Here is a 17,745-nt window from a genome sequence, read left to right on the forward strand (position 1 = left end):
TAACCGTTTTTGTTAGTGTCTTAGCAATTGCTTAAACTATGGAGTTATTTATATAATGTATATTTTATTGCTCTGATTATTTGTATTGGAGTTTATATATTTTACTATGTATATACATTTATAGTTTATTTGTTTTTTTAGTTATATTTGTGTTTTTTGGTAATTTGTCGACTTTTTATTTTTGTTTTTACTTACCACCTGCTATTATACAATTTTAAATTTTAAATCTGTAATTTATAATTAGAACACTTTTGAATTGAACATCAGTTATAGAAAATGTTCTAATTAAGTCATTATCCCGAGGAAGGCCTATTAAAGAGGCTAAAAATATGTCTGCTCAATTAAATAAAGTATTGATATGTGAGTTGTTAACATATTTTCTAGTTTTGGTTTTATACTTTAATATGAATAATCAATATGCTGTAAAATTATGATTGGTTAATTAAAAAAAAAATCTATTTTATGTTGTTCCATTCTCAGACTCAAATGTACTCTGTTCTTCAATAGTTCAGTATGATCTAATAAAGGCTAAAAATGTTTCTAAATTATTTCAGTGTTCTTAATTAGCAGATATATATATAATTAAGAAATATTTAATAAACATATATTATATACAAATAAAAAGGNTTATTTCTTAAAAAAATTACATATTAATTAATAACAAATTAATATGCATCACAAAGCATAAAACAAAATAATTACTATAAAATGATGATGAAGCAATAAACTTTTTCTATATAATTTATTAAAATAAAAATGTTCTTTGTCATTCTTCGCCCATGTTTTTAAGTGATCGTTTACCTTTCTAAATATACACCAAATCTTAACATTGCATGTGTCGGCGTGTGCGAAATTATATCAATTTTTAATAATTATTTTAATAAGGTTAGAGACCATATAAAAAGTAACAAAGGATAATGAAAATATTGTAATTCCAACACGGTTTAATGATCTCCGAATGTTTTTTGCGTTAAGATTGAATATATTTACATTATTCATTGCGTTATCGTTACAAAAACAAGCAACATTGTAATTTATATATTTTACACATTTATCTATCAGAGATATATACAGGAAGCATGGAATTGTGTCGAGAAACCACATCCTCTATCTCCTTCGCATCATTAGGCAATACTTCTAAGAACAGTGTCGTTGAGTTTATTTCTCACAAAAACACTTCAAGGCGACATAAATAAAAAAATAACTTGGCAGCATATTCGATCCATATTAGTAAAAGTGACCTTATGTTCATGTTAAGCATGTTTATTACAACCAAACATGCAATGAATGGTATTTCCATCAGTACATTTAAGCACGTGTTATTCAAAATTATTGAATTAAATCATATTAAATGAAATCCCATCCCTTGCGAATAAAAAGATATAATGAGCAATTAAATTAAAAAAAAAAAAATCTAATAAATTGTCAAAAAATGTAGTTTAAATGTTTCCACGTTTTATTCATTCAAATTCAAATTTTGTGACGTAATGACGACTCTAACTTCAAATTAAAATAAATATCAATTATTTTTCTTAATAATTATTTTTATTCCTTAATTGATATAATACAAAATATATAAAATATTTCTATTGAAGATTAATTATTATTAATAATTTTTTAAAATTTAAATACATTTTATCTTAACACAAATACAGTAAAATATAACAACCAAATATTTTGTTCTGGAAAATAAAATTATACTAAATATTATTGCGTTGTTCAGNAATTTATTAAAAATTATTATTATTATTACTAACCTATTATTATAAAAAAATAATTATAAATTATAAATACCCGATCGAGTTGAAATGATGCAGTTTTGTTGTTTAAGTGCGGAACTTTAATTTAAATTCAAATAAAACAATACTTTTAACACAGGCTTTTCGGCCACTCCCTTCCCTTTCCACATTAGGTAAAGGAACGTTGACGTCATTCTCTTGAAAAGTTCTTATTGGACGAATTTAAATTTTGATTATTGTATATCCAGAAACATGTTCCCTTGGTGAATAATGCTACGGGAACGTAAACAAAACAGAAAAAAAAAAATACAATTAATATCGATTCGATTACTTAAAGATAAAATATAATAAAGGAATTAGGCAATTTTATTAACATCTAATGAAAAGTTTAAATATTAAAATTAGTTTCTACAATCCAAAAATAATTTCTCTACAAAAAAAATCGATATATCCCTTACATTAATAAAATAAATATTTAATATTCTTCAGCTATTTTAATACTGAATAATAATGCTTTTAAAAAATGATTACAGTAGACCCTCCTATAACACGGTAGATAATTCCGTATTATACGAATTCCATGTTGTACGAGTCACTTAGTTGGATTTTACAAATACGCGAGCCGTTCACAGCCCGGCACACGTATTTGTAAAATCTAACTGACTCGTACAACATGGAATTCATATAATACGGAATTATCTACCGTGTTATAGGGGGGTCAACTGTACTTTATTCTTTAGAATCATTGTATAATGTTTCAGAAAACTTAAAATATTTCAAAATAGTTCTTTATCTAACGATATTCATTATATATAATTGCGGACAGACTTCCTGTCATACATAAAATGTTTGATAAATTGAATTGATATTTATTAATATAATATTCCTTTCACGTACAGCGCGATCCTTTCGATAATTTTAACAATCTATTGTTAAAAATCGCTCAAATACAAGGAAATTTTTTTAAAAAATCATCAATTATTTACCATCGAAATTATATTCATTGCCATTTTTGCCATGTCTTTTTGGTGTTTAAAGGTCGGAGTGGGAAGATTTAAATTAAGGAACCGTGTCTCTTATCTCGAATAGGGTAAGATTTATTCCTATCCTCAAAATTAAACTTTCTGCCATTTTATAATTCATAATATACAGTACAATGTTTTTAAATAAAATAAAATATCATAACAGATGATGCCACAAACAGATTTAAACGTTGCCCGGAAAGTTAAGCAACTCGTTGCATTTTCTACAATTCATATTGTGTGTGTTAAATTGAAGTATTAATCCTTTTCTTCTCTGACGATGCCTTCTTACGCGGATTTCGATTTTTCACCGAATCTGACACAGCCACCCGGAAGTGACCTTTTACCCGGCTACGACTTAATCGACTGGACTCGACTTTCCATCCCAATTTACGGACGGATACTTCGACACCATTCGAGATTCGTTCTTGAACTTCGATTAAAGTGGATTTCCGTCCTATTCTTCGGAGAATCCCCGACATTCGAAAGATCCAAAAATCAATGGACGTCCTTCAGAATTCTCTGAGCAAGCCCAACATATCGAATGGGTCGAGCCAAAGCTCCATTGGAATCAGTTTAAGATATTCAGAGTGAGATTAGTTCGTATCAGCTACGAGAAGATCGTGGACATCGGGTTCGATCAAAATCAACTCTACCCGGACCATTTTATCAGAGGGAGCTTTCGAAATCAACGAAAGTGATAAAGAATGTGGAAAAATTCTCTCGTTCCCGCTTTGGTGGGTGTAAGAAATCGAAAATAGAGCCGGGTGTGAACGATGAGTAACATTGTCTTTTCGGTGCTCCCATAGACTGAATGTTGTTTAAATTCAATTTTTACTTAATCCTTAATTTTATTTTACAGCCCTCGCAATACAAAGGTCGAAAGAAAGAAAGTGGAGAAGTTCAAGAAGTACTTAGAGTGTTTCTTGGAGTTTCGAATTAAACCAGCGTGATTCAATCTTCCAGTTCGTCAGTTGTGACGAAAGGGGTGCAATTTACCGAGCTGTGACTTTATTTACCGGACTTGACCCGGATTTAATAGTTTGCCCTTTGTGTATTAATTCATTGTGTCTGTGATTTAATCCTCAGACCGAATTTCGAACTCTTCAGAGAACCGATTGAAATTTATACGAATCTTAATGACTTACTCGTATTCTTGCCATTAATCGTGTCGTGTGCATTTTTGTAAAATTCATTATGGATACCGGATAAAACAAAACACCCTAATGGATGTATTTAACGGGTCACTCTATTAATTAATGACTAGAAAATGTACTAAACAATTGAAGTAGAGCAAGACACGTTTTTAACTAAACTTCTAAACTAACATTTATTTCGTTAGAAGCGTGTCTTGCTCTACCTCAATTGTTTAGTACATTTTCTAGTCATTATCCGTAACTCTCGTTACGGATGCGGAAACTCCATCTTTGAAATCTAAAATGGCTTCGTTGTCGAAGGAACAACGCAGCAAAACAGGAGGAGAAGGAATAACTTATTAGATGGTAAGGAACTAACTAATTCAAAAGATGGTTAAGACAAAATTTTATGTGGAAAACACACACAAACCTATTCTTGGGCAGCTGTTGGGTTTTTTTGTTCCTTCTGCTTTTACCCCACTTCACTATTCACAGAGTGTATAGTAAAGTGGGATAAAGGCAGAACCGAGGTATAACTTCCTGGAAATGTTATTATTAACATGTTTATTTTGTTATATTTCGAACTTTAGCTACCTGAAATTAGACACATACAGCGTATAACGGCGGTCAAGAAGACGTTACAATACATTTGTAAGAAATTAAGTACTGTATATCATGTAAAGTCTAATGTGCCATATATATCAGAATACAATAAAATCATCTCTTATTACAAGAAAACAATAGTATGTAACATTATGAAGGCAAAGAATAGAATTTAATGTATTTGTATTGTTTGAAGTTTTAGTAATTTTAAATCAAATAAAACTTATTCGAAGCGAGATCCGAGACAGCTTAATTAAGATTTTAGTTCCAGTCAGATATTTAAGCAAAAATATGCAAACTATTTCAATTTTTTTCTTGTAAGTATTGTTGGCATTTCTCTTAAACTATTGTTATAATTATTTTTAATACGTATTTCATTATTAGTTTAGTAATTTCTACCGTGGGATTGAATAAAGTCGCGTGTGAAGCGGGAACAAAAAGTTTTCGGGACATCATGTGGGGTAAGTTTAGATTTTCAAATAGGAATAAATTACTTTAAAGTTTCAGGAATGATATCTAGTTTAATGTTGAATTAATATAAGAAATATATACAATGTAACTAAAAGGTAACCACCATTTTATTCATTGGCTAACCCAAAACAATCTCAACATAGAAATACAGTAGCTTTCTATATTGGCCTTTTTAGGAAAACAATGTCCATGATTTCGTTATTAATGTAAAGTGGGGTGAAGCGACAATGCCCGTGCTCTTTGAGCACGCCTAATAGAATTTAGGGATCAAATAAAAAAAAACAACATTGCGTGCATCTGATAGAAAATAGATGCAAAAAACGAACAGAGAACAACAACAAAGCAGTTGGCATCGATTGCTTTTAGTTTTACTCGTATCCGCCAACGCGACAGTCTGCCGAAATGGTCTTTTATGGCCCCCTATTTAGACGAATAAAACCTGGAAAACTCCACGTAGCCAACTCGTTGGACAGGTGCGAACTCACAACCAGTGTTCAGTGGTTTTATCCACATTGCCATCGATTGTTTTTCTTGGATTGTATCTCCGTGTCGGTAAGGGCAAGGATTATCTCTGTGTGCAGGCCAGCCTCTCCCATGACCGGCAGGCTGCGAGGATAGTCTTTACCGTGACCTGCGGGTGCAAAGATGCCTCTTTGTGGCAAGTGCAAAGTTCGCCTGTCCGCGACAGTCAGGTACAAGGATCTCCTTTTCTGTTTATAACGAGTGCGAGGATAGCTTCTTTCTTTTTGGCTCTACCTCTATTCTGTCGCGATTCGACAAATTCGCGCGATGTCCTGGTTAACGCAGTAAGACCTCGTTTAGCGCTTCCTCGATTAACGCCGAATCGATATAACGCGGTCTGCTCGAAACCTTAAAAATGCTCAAAATTTACGCTTATTCAAATTATCGCTGCATTTCATTGATTCGTATATAAGATTAGTTAAAAGTATAGTTAAGTAAACCTAATGGCGGCAGTTTCGGTCGCCATCTTGTTTGCGAACGCGACGTCCACAAACAAAATGGCGACCGGTGCAACTACTAACTACACTGGCATTTAAATAAAAAAATCTTTCACTCACCGTTGACATATTTCTAATTCCTTATCTCCAATTTCTTCGGTAAATAACGTGGTTCGGATGATTCTTTTGTAAATTCATCTTTTCCACGGTAGAAACTTTTTCCGCATTATCAACACACACGTCTACATTCTTCCTCTTACGATTTTCGGATTTATTGGTACTTGTTTTCGGGCTAAAGGTATAACTCCTGGCTCTCTCCAAATTGAAACACTCCTAGAAAACTTACTCGTATGCTGAACGAACAGGTGGAAACTTTCTCCTGGTTTTATCCTTTTGCTCACATCAGTCTCATCGATTTCGACAACTTTTCCGGGTCCGCAAATTTTCATTCTGGCTAATTAGTCTACGAAACCATCATAATGTGTAGTATGAAATTCGCCCAGTCAACAGCTGTTCGACTACTCACGCCCACAGCCAAACAGATAGAATGTACTGTACGTCGAGCGTTATGTAAATTAGATGCGAAATAAACGAAAAAATAGTTCCACAAATTTACGTTTAAATATTGCTAAAACTAACGAACTGTTCATCTTGCATTTAATCCGGCACCGGCTCTGGAAGACCCGAGATCGAATCTATAACGTCGAAAAAGCTAAGAACTTTTTGTACCGTCCCAAATATGTTGAATCCTGTTCGTCAATACCCAGCCACCCCCCATTGTGGACTTGGCCGAATTCATGATATATTCATCATGAATTCGGTTATTCGGTCATCATGAATGATTAAAAAGCTCTCTTAGTACGTACAGTACGTAGCGAAGAGTGAAGAATAAAACACAAATATTGTGACATCATAACAATTCCGGGCTGCAATTTTTAATCATATTTTTAATTTATTTAATTTAAAATCTATGCTCTCCATTTCAAATTAGTAATGTCTTGCCCCTGTACATCATGCTTTTCCTTTAACAATACAGAGCATATATGGAAAGATTAGAGGCAGCAGGTCCCTAATCTTTCCATATCTGGTCCTGGCTATCATCTATCTAATTCCATTCTGGAAATTAGGAAAGGACAGACAGAAGATGAGAATTTATAGGTCTACAAATTTTTCAAATTGCAGCCCAATAAACTGTCTTTTACAATGGATAATTTTCTATTTTGATTGTGATCCCAACTTATAACTAGTGTTTTATTTTATAGTGAATTATTTAAAATAAAATATTGCAGATAAGTGCATTCTTGCAGAATTTTATACTGGTGGAAAAAAATTTTAAATGATTTATACCATTAATTCCACAAACTATGTGCAAATATATATGACACAAAAATCCAATTATACACACAGAGATCAAGAACAGTTTGATGTATCCATGATCTGAATACATCTTTCCAACTAGAAAGATTTGGTAAGTCTTACATATATAAAAGTACACAGGAAAGAGACATCATCCTACCTCTAAGATTGATATGAAATTTATTCTCTTCTAAAAAATGTCTCACATCATTAAATTATAAAATTGTTTAGTAAAATCTAAGAGGATAAACTGATGGTGAATTTCTTTACACCTTTACAACATTTTATGAAAAGTTCTATTATATTCTTACAGAAATATTTTTGAAGTACAAGCCGATGGAAAATCCCGATTTGTTCGAAGGAGATATTCTTCCGGACGATTCGGCCGGAGAAGTAATAATATTTATAATATCGTGTATTATGTTATAACTACCGAGTTTTAATAATTATTCAATCGACAGAGTCGCACCGTAGTTATGTCCGAAGCTAGACTTTGGACTGATGGAATTGTTCCTTACGCAGTTGATCCAGCAGCAAGTAAGTCTGTATTTAAATGTAATATACAGTAATTTACTATTATTCCAGGATTTCTTTTCATTTTTCTAAACAAAAACATACAAACTGAGAATTTCTACATTACAAATCATTAATTAAATATTAAACTCTAGACTAGGTGTCAAACATTTTAACTTCATCCATTCATTTATTCATTTTTCAATAAAATTCTTATGTAGAAGATTCTTGGAAATAAAATTAAAAATGAATTTTTAAAATGTTAAAGAGTGTGTCTTGGAGATTCACATTATCTTGAAAATGGAGCTACAATTTATTGATAAATGTAGTATTTAATTCTAGTCATACATTTATTATAATTTAATAATGGCACTTACCATCTTTTACACCCAAATCTGTCATATTTGACTCTTTCTTTCTTACATAGGATGAATATGAATGGAGAAAACAATTAGTCTCATCAACTGAACTGTGAACTATATATAATAACCAATAATTTTTGGAAACGCCAGCTCATATGATGTGAATTTTAATTGTTAATTATTTTAGTTTTTCTTCTGAACTTAGAGTAAAACTGTGTTCGCAATTCATCCTTTTTACACATTGGGATTGGCTAATTTAGTCTAAGGGCTATGGTGGAGTCAACGTTTATTTGTAGGTGCGTCTATCTCCATATGTAAAAAGCATTAATATATTTCTGGTGATAACACAATTGTGAAATTATTAGTTTTACAATTGGGCACTCGGACTATTGTTTCTTTCGAACTTGTGAAATTTAATTATAATTGTCAACTTGTCAAGATATGCTTCCTTATATTATATCTTCATTTTAATTCATTTAGAAATTAACATGAAATTGGTGAATGCAGTAATGAAGGAATTTGAAGAGAAAACCTGTATAAAATTTGTTCCAAGGAAAAAAGAAAAAAATTATATATTTATATACAAAGGACGAGGGTAGGTTATTTTTTTTATATTATGCTTCTTATAAGTTTACTTAGCAAAATTATAGCTTAGAATTTTATTTTTCAGGTGTCATTCTAAAGTTGGGATGATGGGAGGACGACAACAACTCAGTCTGGGTACTGGTTGCTTAAATAAAGGTATACTCTTTCACGAGCTATGTCACGCTCTTGGATTTTATCACGAACACAATAGACCCGACAGAGACGAGTATATTGAAATCATCGAAAGTAATCTTCTGCCAAGTTAGTACCATGTTATATTTTACCTACACGTAAGCTTTTTTAAATACTAAAAATATTTTATTCATATTAAAAGATGCCAAAAGCCAGTTTAAGAAATATAAAGCAGATGGGATAAGACTGTTGACAAATTACAGTTATGACACAGTAATGCATTATGGTTCCACATCTTTTTCTAAAGATAGGTCATCATTCACAATGAAACCCAAGAAAGGTCAAAGTGTTTTGAAAGAAGTTCATGAAAAATCATCTTTGACTGAAAATGATGTTAAATACATCAAAATTCTATACAAATGCGAATAAAAGTTTATTTTGAATCTTAACTGCTTATGACGACGACAGTGGCATCTCAATAATACGATCCTTTATGTAATTATACCAATTAAGCATAATAAATATATATTTAGAGCATTAAAATGTATTATTGATCATTTCTTGTATATAAAAACCAAATATATTCTTTCAGATTTTAAATTTGACAGAATTATTATTTAAATTCTCTAACAGTTTGATGAACATATGCCTTATTACAATAAAGTGATCTGTAAGGTTCTGAAGATACTATAATGGCAAAATGACAAAGTTCTTTAATCTTTTATTTTGCAGTCTGTACATTCTATGAACTTAGTTATAGCCAGAAAACTATTGTAAAGATCCATCTAGAACAGTGGTTCTTAATCAGGGGTCCACAGAAAGTTTTAAGGGGTCTGTGGGCTTCAAAGGGTAAAAATCAACCTTATCTTAATTTTATGCTATTGTGTGAAATTGTTAATTATTGTGTTAAGCACTTTGCATGCAAAGTGATTATACAATAATTTTCTTTTGATAATAATAAATAATTAATAAGAGTATACATATATTACCATAATAATATACAACAACAAACATATGATATAGTAATATATAGAAATAGTTATTAAAATAAGTACATATAACTGGTTTCTTTTGTAATTTTATTTTATGCATTTAAAAATGTTATTCTGAGAAAGAATCTGTGACCTTCATCCAACTGGATAAAGCTCACAATAATGACAAAGCAACAAAAACTTAATTCGTGATACTCAGAATTTCAACTTAAGGTAATTATGACTGTTTAAACTGGAACCACTGACTTAAGCTATGAAGACTTTTAGACATCATAGACTATATAACTACTACTGTCATCACTTCCCAAAAAAATTAAATGACAAAGTAAAACAAAAGAATAGGAATATAATAATTATAAATAGCACAGTTTAATAAGTTACTACATTGTAAATAACTTTTTCCCCAAAATAAATTCTACATATTGTCATAACTGAAAAATTGGACCATCAAGCAACTCAAAATGTGATTTGAAGAGTCAACTAGTTTCCATATTTAGTTCTTATTTGATGTCATTGCCAAAGAATCTAAATTATATCAGGCAATTTTTACACATACTGGTTTATTGAGAAATAAAAATTTTTTCTTTCAGCAAATGTAGCTTAAAAAAATGTAATATAAGCCAGTATTGGTCTGCAAATTGACATATTGGAAAACACTGACTTGAATATAAATATATGATGGAGTGCTGAAAAGTTTGCGATTCTTCCTAGAAGAAGAGAGAAATTTGATAAGCCAAATATATTTTATTCAACATAATCACTCCTCAATTCTACATACTTATTACAATGTTCCTTCAAAAAGGACAAACCCTCTGCAGCCTTAATGACCACCTGATCAGAAGCAAATCGTCCCTTAAGGTGTTTCGTTAAAGCTGGGAAGAGATAATCTGAGGTGGTAAAATCCAGTAAATAGGCTAGATGATCCAACAATATGAACCCAAAATACTTGCTTTTTTGCATAGTTGGAGGACTGTGTGGGCAAGGACATTGTCTTGCAGAAAAAGCTTGCCTTGACTCAGTCTCCCCTGATGTTTAGTGCACAGCTCATTTGTTATTTTGAAATGTACCACACATTTCTTCACCACTAAGGGAAAAGCAGTCTTATCCTAGAGTTGCTAGCATCTTAGAGTGAATCATGTAAGCTCCTTTCTTTTTCAGGAACAACATGACCACAGACTTATCAATGTTGCTTAATTATAGTCTTGGTGCAGCCATCATGAATTCAAATTGTCAAACTAAGCAAATTATTGGTTGTAATGGACTCTTATGGTATGGCGAAAGCAATGACAAATTCTTTCTATTATTCTTGTAGTGTGGCTTTTGCTGTCACGTCGGGTAAAGTTACAAACTTTCCACCACTTCCATATATTAAACATAAGTTATATGTAACATTTTAGGTGAAATCATTAAACTATGGAAATTACACAAGATGATTTTTATTTACCTTCCAATTTACACAGTTATATTTAGAACTGCTTTTAAAAATTCTGTATAATGCCAATAAACAAAATGATGTATATCATGATTACATTTTCTAGATCTGATGCATATTCTGTATTTCAACTGGTTTTTTGTAAAAAGGCAATAATTTAGAAAAAATATTTTTTCAAAAATAAATTAGATAAAATAATCCTTTCCAAAGTACAGTCTTATTATTTCTTTAGATTTTTAAACAAATACTTTTTCCTTTTTAAATTAGAAATCAGAAAGAAACTAATTACTATTTGTCATCAAATTTTCTTTTAATTACAAAGGCTGTAATGTCTTCAATTTCTTTTTCGAAAAATACAAATCCAAGATATTTTTTCTAAATCATTTTTTTACCATATATTAGATTAAATGCACAGAATACTTACTATTATTTAATTACTGGTTGCATAAAAATCTAAAATATTAATCCTATTATAAAACAAAAATTTGTTAAAATTCTGATAAATATTTACTCTTTTGAAACAAAAATCAAATGTAATTTTGTTAAATTAATTTACTGAAGTTACATTAATTAATAGTAATAATAATGATTTAACATTTTAAAAGAAATTTTCAAATATAATTTTATCTTTTGGTAACATTTAGTACATTTTTCTATTGGTGCATAATGCTCATTTTACCTGAATTGCAAGCTTAAATACTGATGATAAATTAAAATTATATTAGTTTGTTAAGTTTCATATTAATAAATGCTAAAAAAAAAATAATAAAATAAAATAAAGTTACATTAATGAAAACTGAAATATTTCTAACTTTTTCGTTTAAGCATCTGACATTTTACTATTTACATTTTATATCTTGGAATTTATGTAAATGAGAAAAATCAACAATAAAGCCTGGGAATTAAAATGATGACTGTAACCCATGGGTTGCACATGAAACTTAAATGTGTAATCTTTATCATTCCAGAACAGACTGTCAACGTTTCCCGTTATTAAAGGTCATTGTCCTCACTGGTGTTTTAAAATTTACACCAGCTTGTTGTTGAAGTTGATAAGCCAAAGGATGTATCTTGAAGCCATATAATCTAAAAATATATAGATTTAATAAATGTTTTGAAATTATATTTTTACTCAGTTTGTAAATTCATAATCATAAAAAAAAACTATCATCATTTGCTGTTGGCTAATTAAGAAAATTTGTAGTAATTATTATTTAACACCATTAGGTAAAACCTTACCTCGGAACAAATTGATTTGATGGTCGTTTTGGTCTGTAATCTGGATGAACCATGAAAAGCATGTGAGGAAAACCTGTACCAAAGTAAGCACCGTCCGTATGATGGTGACGAGAAGATTTGGGATTATAAACATCCAAACATTTAGGACAATATAATTTAACCATAGCTTCACCAGGTACATCCGATAATCCTAAATTTATTGTTAAGTATATCAATAAAAATTAAATAACGCTAGCAATGCAACAATTTTCTCACTCACTAATAGGTAATTAAAATATTCACTCACCAATAGGTAACATTGGCTGATTTTCGCAATAGACTCTAGGACAATATCCAAAATCACCGTTTTGATATTTTTCAAGCTGGTGTAATATACAATTTATATAGTAAAATATTAATTATTAATCAATATCTTCAAGTTATCAATGACAAAGTTGTAAATTAGCAAAAACAACAATTATCTGAATAAAATATTTAACAAAATTTGTATCCTGGACAAGAAAAAAATGTTATGGAATAAAAATTGTTGAAGCAGTTAGCAAATTAATTTATTGTTTGTTACAAAACAAATTCTTAACTTTATATTATTATAACTACTCTTATATAACTCACAAAAAATGAATATGAATAATGGAAATTGTAAAGAAAAATAAAAACTTTCACACTCAAACAAACAACACTAATATTAGAATAATTTATTATTTTAGTTTTTAATATATAATCTATTAGTTTTGCTACAGAGTGACCATAAAGGCTGGAAAATGTCTGTATTAATAAGTGTGTATTAATGCACTGCATTCATTGCAAATTTGCATAGTGCATTAAGTATATCATGCATTGCTGACATGGAATAACACTGATATTATTTATTGTAATATAATATAATCAATAAACCATTTATTATGTGTATTCACTTATTTCCAGACTTTTTGGCTAATCTGTAGATCTGTAGTTTGGCTAATTTATCAGATAAAATCAAATTATAAAATCAATATCAAATGAACCATTATATTTAAAGCAGCTTATGAGATGTAAAAATGCATGAAACTTATTGAATTATATTTAATATCAAATGCATAATCCATTTTAAAAAGTTTTTGCTTTTTATAAAATACAGAAATAGATACATTTATTAGTTAAGGATTCATTTGATTCTTTACTGCAGATAATATTAAATATATATATTGTGTTTTAGTGATTATTTTATCAAGTCGTATCTGACTCTTAGTCTGCCTGCATGCCTCTGTATTTACACTCAACCAAATGGCACTTTATTCTTCATGTTAATTTGTATTACTGATACTTTTGAAGAGCTCTACCTTTGAAAATTTGAAAATCTGGGGACAAAGAAATGGTAATAATTAGTGTGGAAGTGACAGGAATTACCTGTGACTCCACTGGATTGTATTTAAACAAAAATTCTGGATGAAAAGTACTTTCTTTGTTGACGTCAATTGGGATTTGAGACAGTGAAAGGACAGATATGTCTAATTTTGGTTGCACATTTCATCATTAAAAATGAAATAATTTGTAAGGTTAGCATACTCAAAGGTAAGAACTAGCACACATATCGATTTTATTATTGAATAATGTAAAAAGAATTTCATATCCTAAAAAACTCACAAGCTCATAATAAATATGAATATGTTTTGTAATAGCACTCATCTGGCATAAACAATTTTTATCTTGTTAATAATTGAAAGACTTACATGTTAGTAGAAAAACAGTGTGTCCCTCTAAACTGTAAAAAATAAGCTATTAACAAATTGGAATTTGTGCATCATCAAATTGTCTTCTAAAATACTTTCACTGTTCAGTTGCATGCCCCACAGGTTTTACACCCACATTATTAAAATGTTACATTTTAAAGTGCTGATGAATTGAAACACAAATCCTTCTTTTTCTCAAGAACTTCCTAATGGAGATATACTGTTTTTCCATCAATCTTCCTTCAACTGTAGTTATATTGATTGGCAAAACATCTCCAAGTATTATTATATATTGTAATTTTAAATTAAAATTCACAAATAAAACTATTACTTTTTGTAACTTCTGCAGTCCTCTTTTAACTGCACATCTGTATGACCATATCATTATAAGCTATCATTAGTCCTGTATTAATAGGAAAAATATGTTATGATCATCCATAATAACAAAGATTAGTCTTTAATTTGTCATTATCACATAGTCAAATATTATCTCTTTAAAAATACTTATATTAATTGGACATAATCACTGAATATACTGTTATTTCTATACATTGTATACAATCTATAATTATTGACTTGCATTTTTTCAACAGATATAAAAATTTTTCTGGAATGGTCTGTATCAATATATATAACCATAAAATCTGGTAATATAAATATAATAAAATATAACAAATCTGAAAGTTTTTGATGCAGTCTTATTAAGAATTTGATAAGTTTATATCCTCAACTTATTAATATGAATATATCTGTATTAATTTATTATTATAAATGAATGCATAAATAAATCTAAAACACTTAAAATTTTAATGCTTATTGTTATTTATAAATTAAAAATGTAGACAAATTTAGAATCATACCATTTGGGCAATTCCACGATTTGTAAGAATGTATCGAGCATGAATGAGACCATATAACATTTCAGCTGCCTGTTCTATAAGATCACTTTGATTTGGATTGTCTTCAAGTTCATCATCTAAAAATGAAAATCAAAATGTTTTAATCAATCATTCAGGCAAAAATACAGGAGGAAGGTCAAAGTGACAAACAGAAGATGACATTAAACTTTTCTGTAATAGGCAATATTCTCAACCTCTAATGTTTCAACATGTTTCTATTGTAATTAACCATTTAAAAAATTAGATTTTCAAACATAAGATGAATAAAAACAATCCTCTGATTTTATTTGTTGACGTGTTGAGTAATAATTAATGTTATTGCAATACCAGTTAATATAAATATCAAAAAATCCAACTGACAAAACTTATATTTAAATGGGCTAGCTGAAACAAATATTTTAANCATGCATTTTGGGCCCCTCTTTCAAGCGGGCCCTGTGCGGGTGCACCTGTTGCACCTGCCTAGTTACGGCACTGTATATAAACATCAACAACCATAGCCCGTTATATAATAAACATGCCAAATGATATGCCAAATTCTTGGGCTATGTAAAGGCTATAATTAAATATTAGAAATTAAATAATTTGTCTAAAGATAGGCAGTTATGTTGCCATCTCATATTAAATTTAATGACCAATTCCAAATTAAATTTCAATTTTTTTTTGTTTTCTGCAAATCAAATTTGCATTCCAGGTTGGTTTATTCTGCACTAGAAGAAAAGATAATGAGAAAAGATGATGATGATTTATGCTCCTTAACAGTGTATATTGTATAATTTTTTTTGAATAAACATTATACATAAAATATTTGAGCATTTTTTTTGGCATGGAACACATTATCATATTTTACATTAATTTATAGGAAAAAATTATTTTGCTTAATGAATGTTTTGCATTACAAATAAGATTCTGGAATGAATTATGCTCATTAAGTGAGGTTCCACTGTAATAAACAAAAATTTTATTTTGTATTAGATCTATAGATTATAATATGTAATGACTTTCAGTTAAATATAAGTTTGTGTTCACTTAATCTGAAATAATTTTAACTTAAATTTGTAAAATAAAGATTAAAAACAAAATACAAAACTAAGAAGTTTTTGAAGTCTTACTAAATGTCAATTGACAATCACAAAAACACAATTAATACTAACAGATTCAACTTTTCTTTGTAGATTCTCTTCTCTTTATATGTATGCAAATTGTTTAAAAGTTGGATATTTATAAAAATTTCTTTTTAATACAGAGACTAAAAATCCATATATTTTGTTAAGGATTTTCAATCTTTATCTTACAAATCTGATATGTTTTTAAAAATGATCTATGATTCCTGTTTTCAGCTTGAGCATTTAGCAGAAGATAGAATAAAAGTGATCAGATTAAAACAGAGGTTGAATTAGCAAGAGTATACTTAAAAAAGAAATATGATCAACACAGGAATAAGAAGTTTAATTTTATTTATAATGCTAACAAAATTACAGTCAATCATTTACAGGATCAATATATCTATACTTTTGACAGTGTCATTCATTGTTTACATTGTTTTGTCAATAAGATCTTCCAATCAGTTAACTCATATAGATTAATGTAAACTAAACTATTGAATTGAAAAGATGTGCAGAAAATTAAAAAATTTTTTTGAAAATATCTTTAAATTTATTAAATGTTTCTTATAATATCAATTCAATGTTGAGAATATCATTTTTTTCACACTTTTTCAATTGTGTTTGTTAATGTATGTTTGATAGTTTCCATCCCCACACTAATAATGGAAAAAAAAAAAAAATGTTTAAAAACATCAATGAAATATAATAATTCAAGTAAAGATTCTTTCTTAATGCATTTTATTTATCTACAGTCAATCAATTCCTGCTCATTACTGCAATGATCTTGTTTGGCTTCTTTATTTGATTAAAGCAATTAGTTAATCCAGTGATTATTTCTGTCTTACGTAGTTATAAACTGCATTATCAAAACATATAAAATATTCTTTAAACAGCTTATTAATTTTTTATCTGTTATTTTGAATTGAAATCAATAATAAAGAAAAGCATCATTTAAACCACAAATATAAGTATGATTTATAATTTTTAGTTAATAATAACTAGATACATACTTTTACCTTTATCGGGAAAACATGATACATTAGAGCATTAATGATAAAAATCTGATAGAGAATTAGGTAACTAATCAAAAATTCAGTTAGTTCACAAACAAGTTTTAGTTTTTATTCTATAAACAAATAAAAACGATTATTATATATGTTAAAAAAAATACATACAAGGTCAAACAATTTACTTAAAATATAGTAAACCTCTGCTAATTTTGGACTTTGCATAACTGACAAATTTTTTCAAAACAGTAATTTAAAATTTCTTGACAAAATTAGAAAAATTATAATTAATGAGTGTTTTTGGTATCTGGAAATCCTTGTAATACTGTGTAAATTATTATAGTTAATAAGTTACAAAAGACTGTACATTGCTTACATTGTACTGTCATGAAATATTTTGAGCTCATTTCTTATAATAATAAATTCAGCAGTGTAATCTCAGCTCAGTGAAACTTCTGTATAGAGCTGATTGTAATAAATAAC

General features: G+C 29.1%; 3 protein-coding genes across 6 annotated transcripts in view; 1 reads left to right on the top strand and 2 right to left on the bottom strand.

The window, feature by feature from the left end:
• Positions 1 to 6,743, bottom strand: part of LOC111618634 (cytosolic phospholipase A2-like) — a 60,631-nt gene extending 53,888 nt beyond the window's left edge. For 2 of the 4 annotated variants that reach the window (XM_023360193.1, XM_023360192.1), the window contains exons 1-2: positions 6,051 to 6,743; positions 1,795 to 2,012 (exon numbers count right to left, since the gene is read on the bottom strand). Coding sequence is in view for 1 of the 4 variants with exons in the window: in XM_023360191.1 (XP_023215959.1) it covers positions 1,073 to 1,081 (9 nt within the window). In the remaining 3 variants the exon portion in view is untranslated. Of the gene's footprint in view, positions 1 to 1,072; positions 1,088 to 1,794; positions 2,013 to 6,050 lie in introns of those variants that run through there. The other 2 variants (XM_023360196.1, XM_023360191.1) reach the window with 2 other exon arrangements.
• On the top strand, positions 4,662 to 9,421 carry LOC111618635 (astacin-like metalloprotease toxin 5). The gene is made up of 7 exons (XM_023360197.1): positions 4,662 to 4,817; positions 4,885 to 4,961; positions 7,600 to 7,679; positions 7,748 to 7,823; positions 8,642 to 8,756; positions 8,832 to 9,007; positions 9,081 to 9,421. Exons 1-7 carry the CDS (start codon positions 4,792 to 4,794, stop codon positions 9,305 to 9,307), a joined length of 777 nt encoding a protein of 258 aa, XP_023215965.1. The 5' UTR covers positions 4,662 to 4,791; the 3' UTR covers positions 9,308 to 9,421.
• A 1,888-nt stretch (positions 9,422 to 11,309) lies between these two features.
• LOC111618637 (casein kinase II subunit beta-like) lies at positions 11,310 to 15,339 on the bottom strand. The gene is made up of 4 exons (XM_023360199.1): positions 15,111 to 15,339; positions 12,828 to 12,903; positions 12,542 to 12,731; positions 11,310 to 12,388 (listed from the first exon to the last, which is right to left on the bottom strand). Exons 1-4 carry the CDS (start codon positions 15,168 to 15,170, stop codon positions 12,280 to 12,282), a joined length of 435 nt encoding a protein of 144 aa, XP_023215967.1. The 5' UTR covers positions 15,171 to 15,339; the 3' UTR covers positions 11,310 to 12,279.
• Positions 15,340 to 17,745: the final 2,406 nt, after the last annotated feature.

Source organism: Centruroides sculpturatus, unplaced genomic scaffold (genome assembly GCF_000671375.1).
Source record: "Centruroides sculpturatus isolate CEXI.00-Female unplaced genomic scaffold, Cexi_2.0 scaffold94, whole genome shotgun sequence".
Taxonomy (NCBI): Eukaryota; Metazoa; Arthropoda; class Arachnida; order Scorpiones; family Buthidae; genus Centruroides; species Centruroides sculpturatus.

Bases quoted from the DNA above. Each gene is read 5' to 3' on its own strand.
- LOC111618637 (XM_023360199.1), bottom strand. From the start codon at position 15,170: ATGTTATATGGTCTCATTCATGCTCGATACATTCTTACAAATCGTGGA. The intron at 12,904-15,110 runs GTATGATTCTAA...ATATTACACCAG, and splicing joins ATCGTGGAATTGCCCAAATG to CTTGAAAAATATCAAAACGG. The intron at 12,732-12,827 runs GTGAGTGAATAT...CAATAAATTTAG, and splicing joins TCAGCCAATGTTACCTATTG to GATTATCGGATGTACCTGGT.
- LOC111618635 (XM_023360197.1), top strand. From the start codon at position 4,792: ATGCAAACTATTTCAATTTTTTTCTT. The intron at 4,962-7,599 runs GTAAGTTTAGAT...ATATTCTTACAG, and splicing joins TTTTCGGGACATCATGTGGG to AAATATTTTTGAAGTACAAG. The intron at 9,008-9,080 runs GTTAGTACCATG...TCATATTAAAAG, and splicing joins CGAAAGTAATCTTCTGCCAA to ATGCCAAAAGCCAGTTTAAG.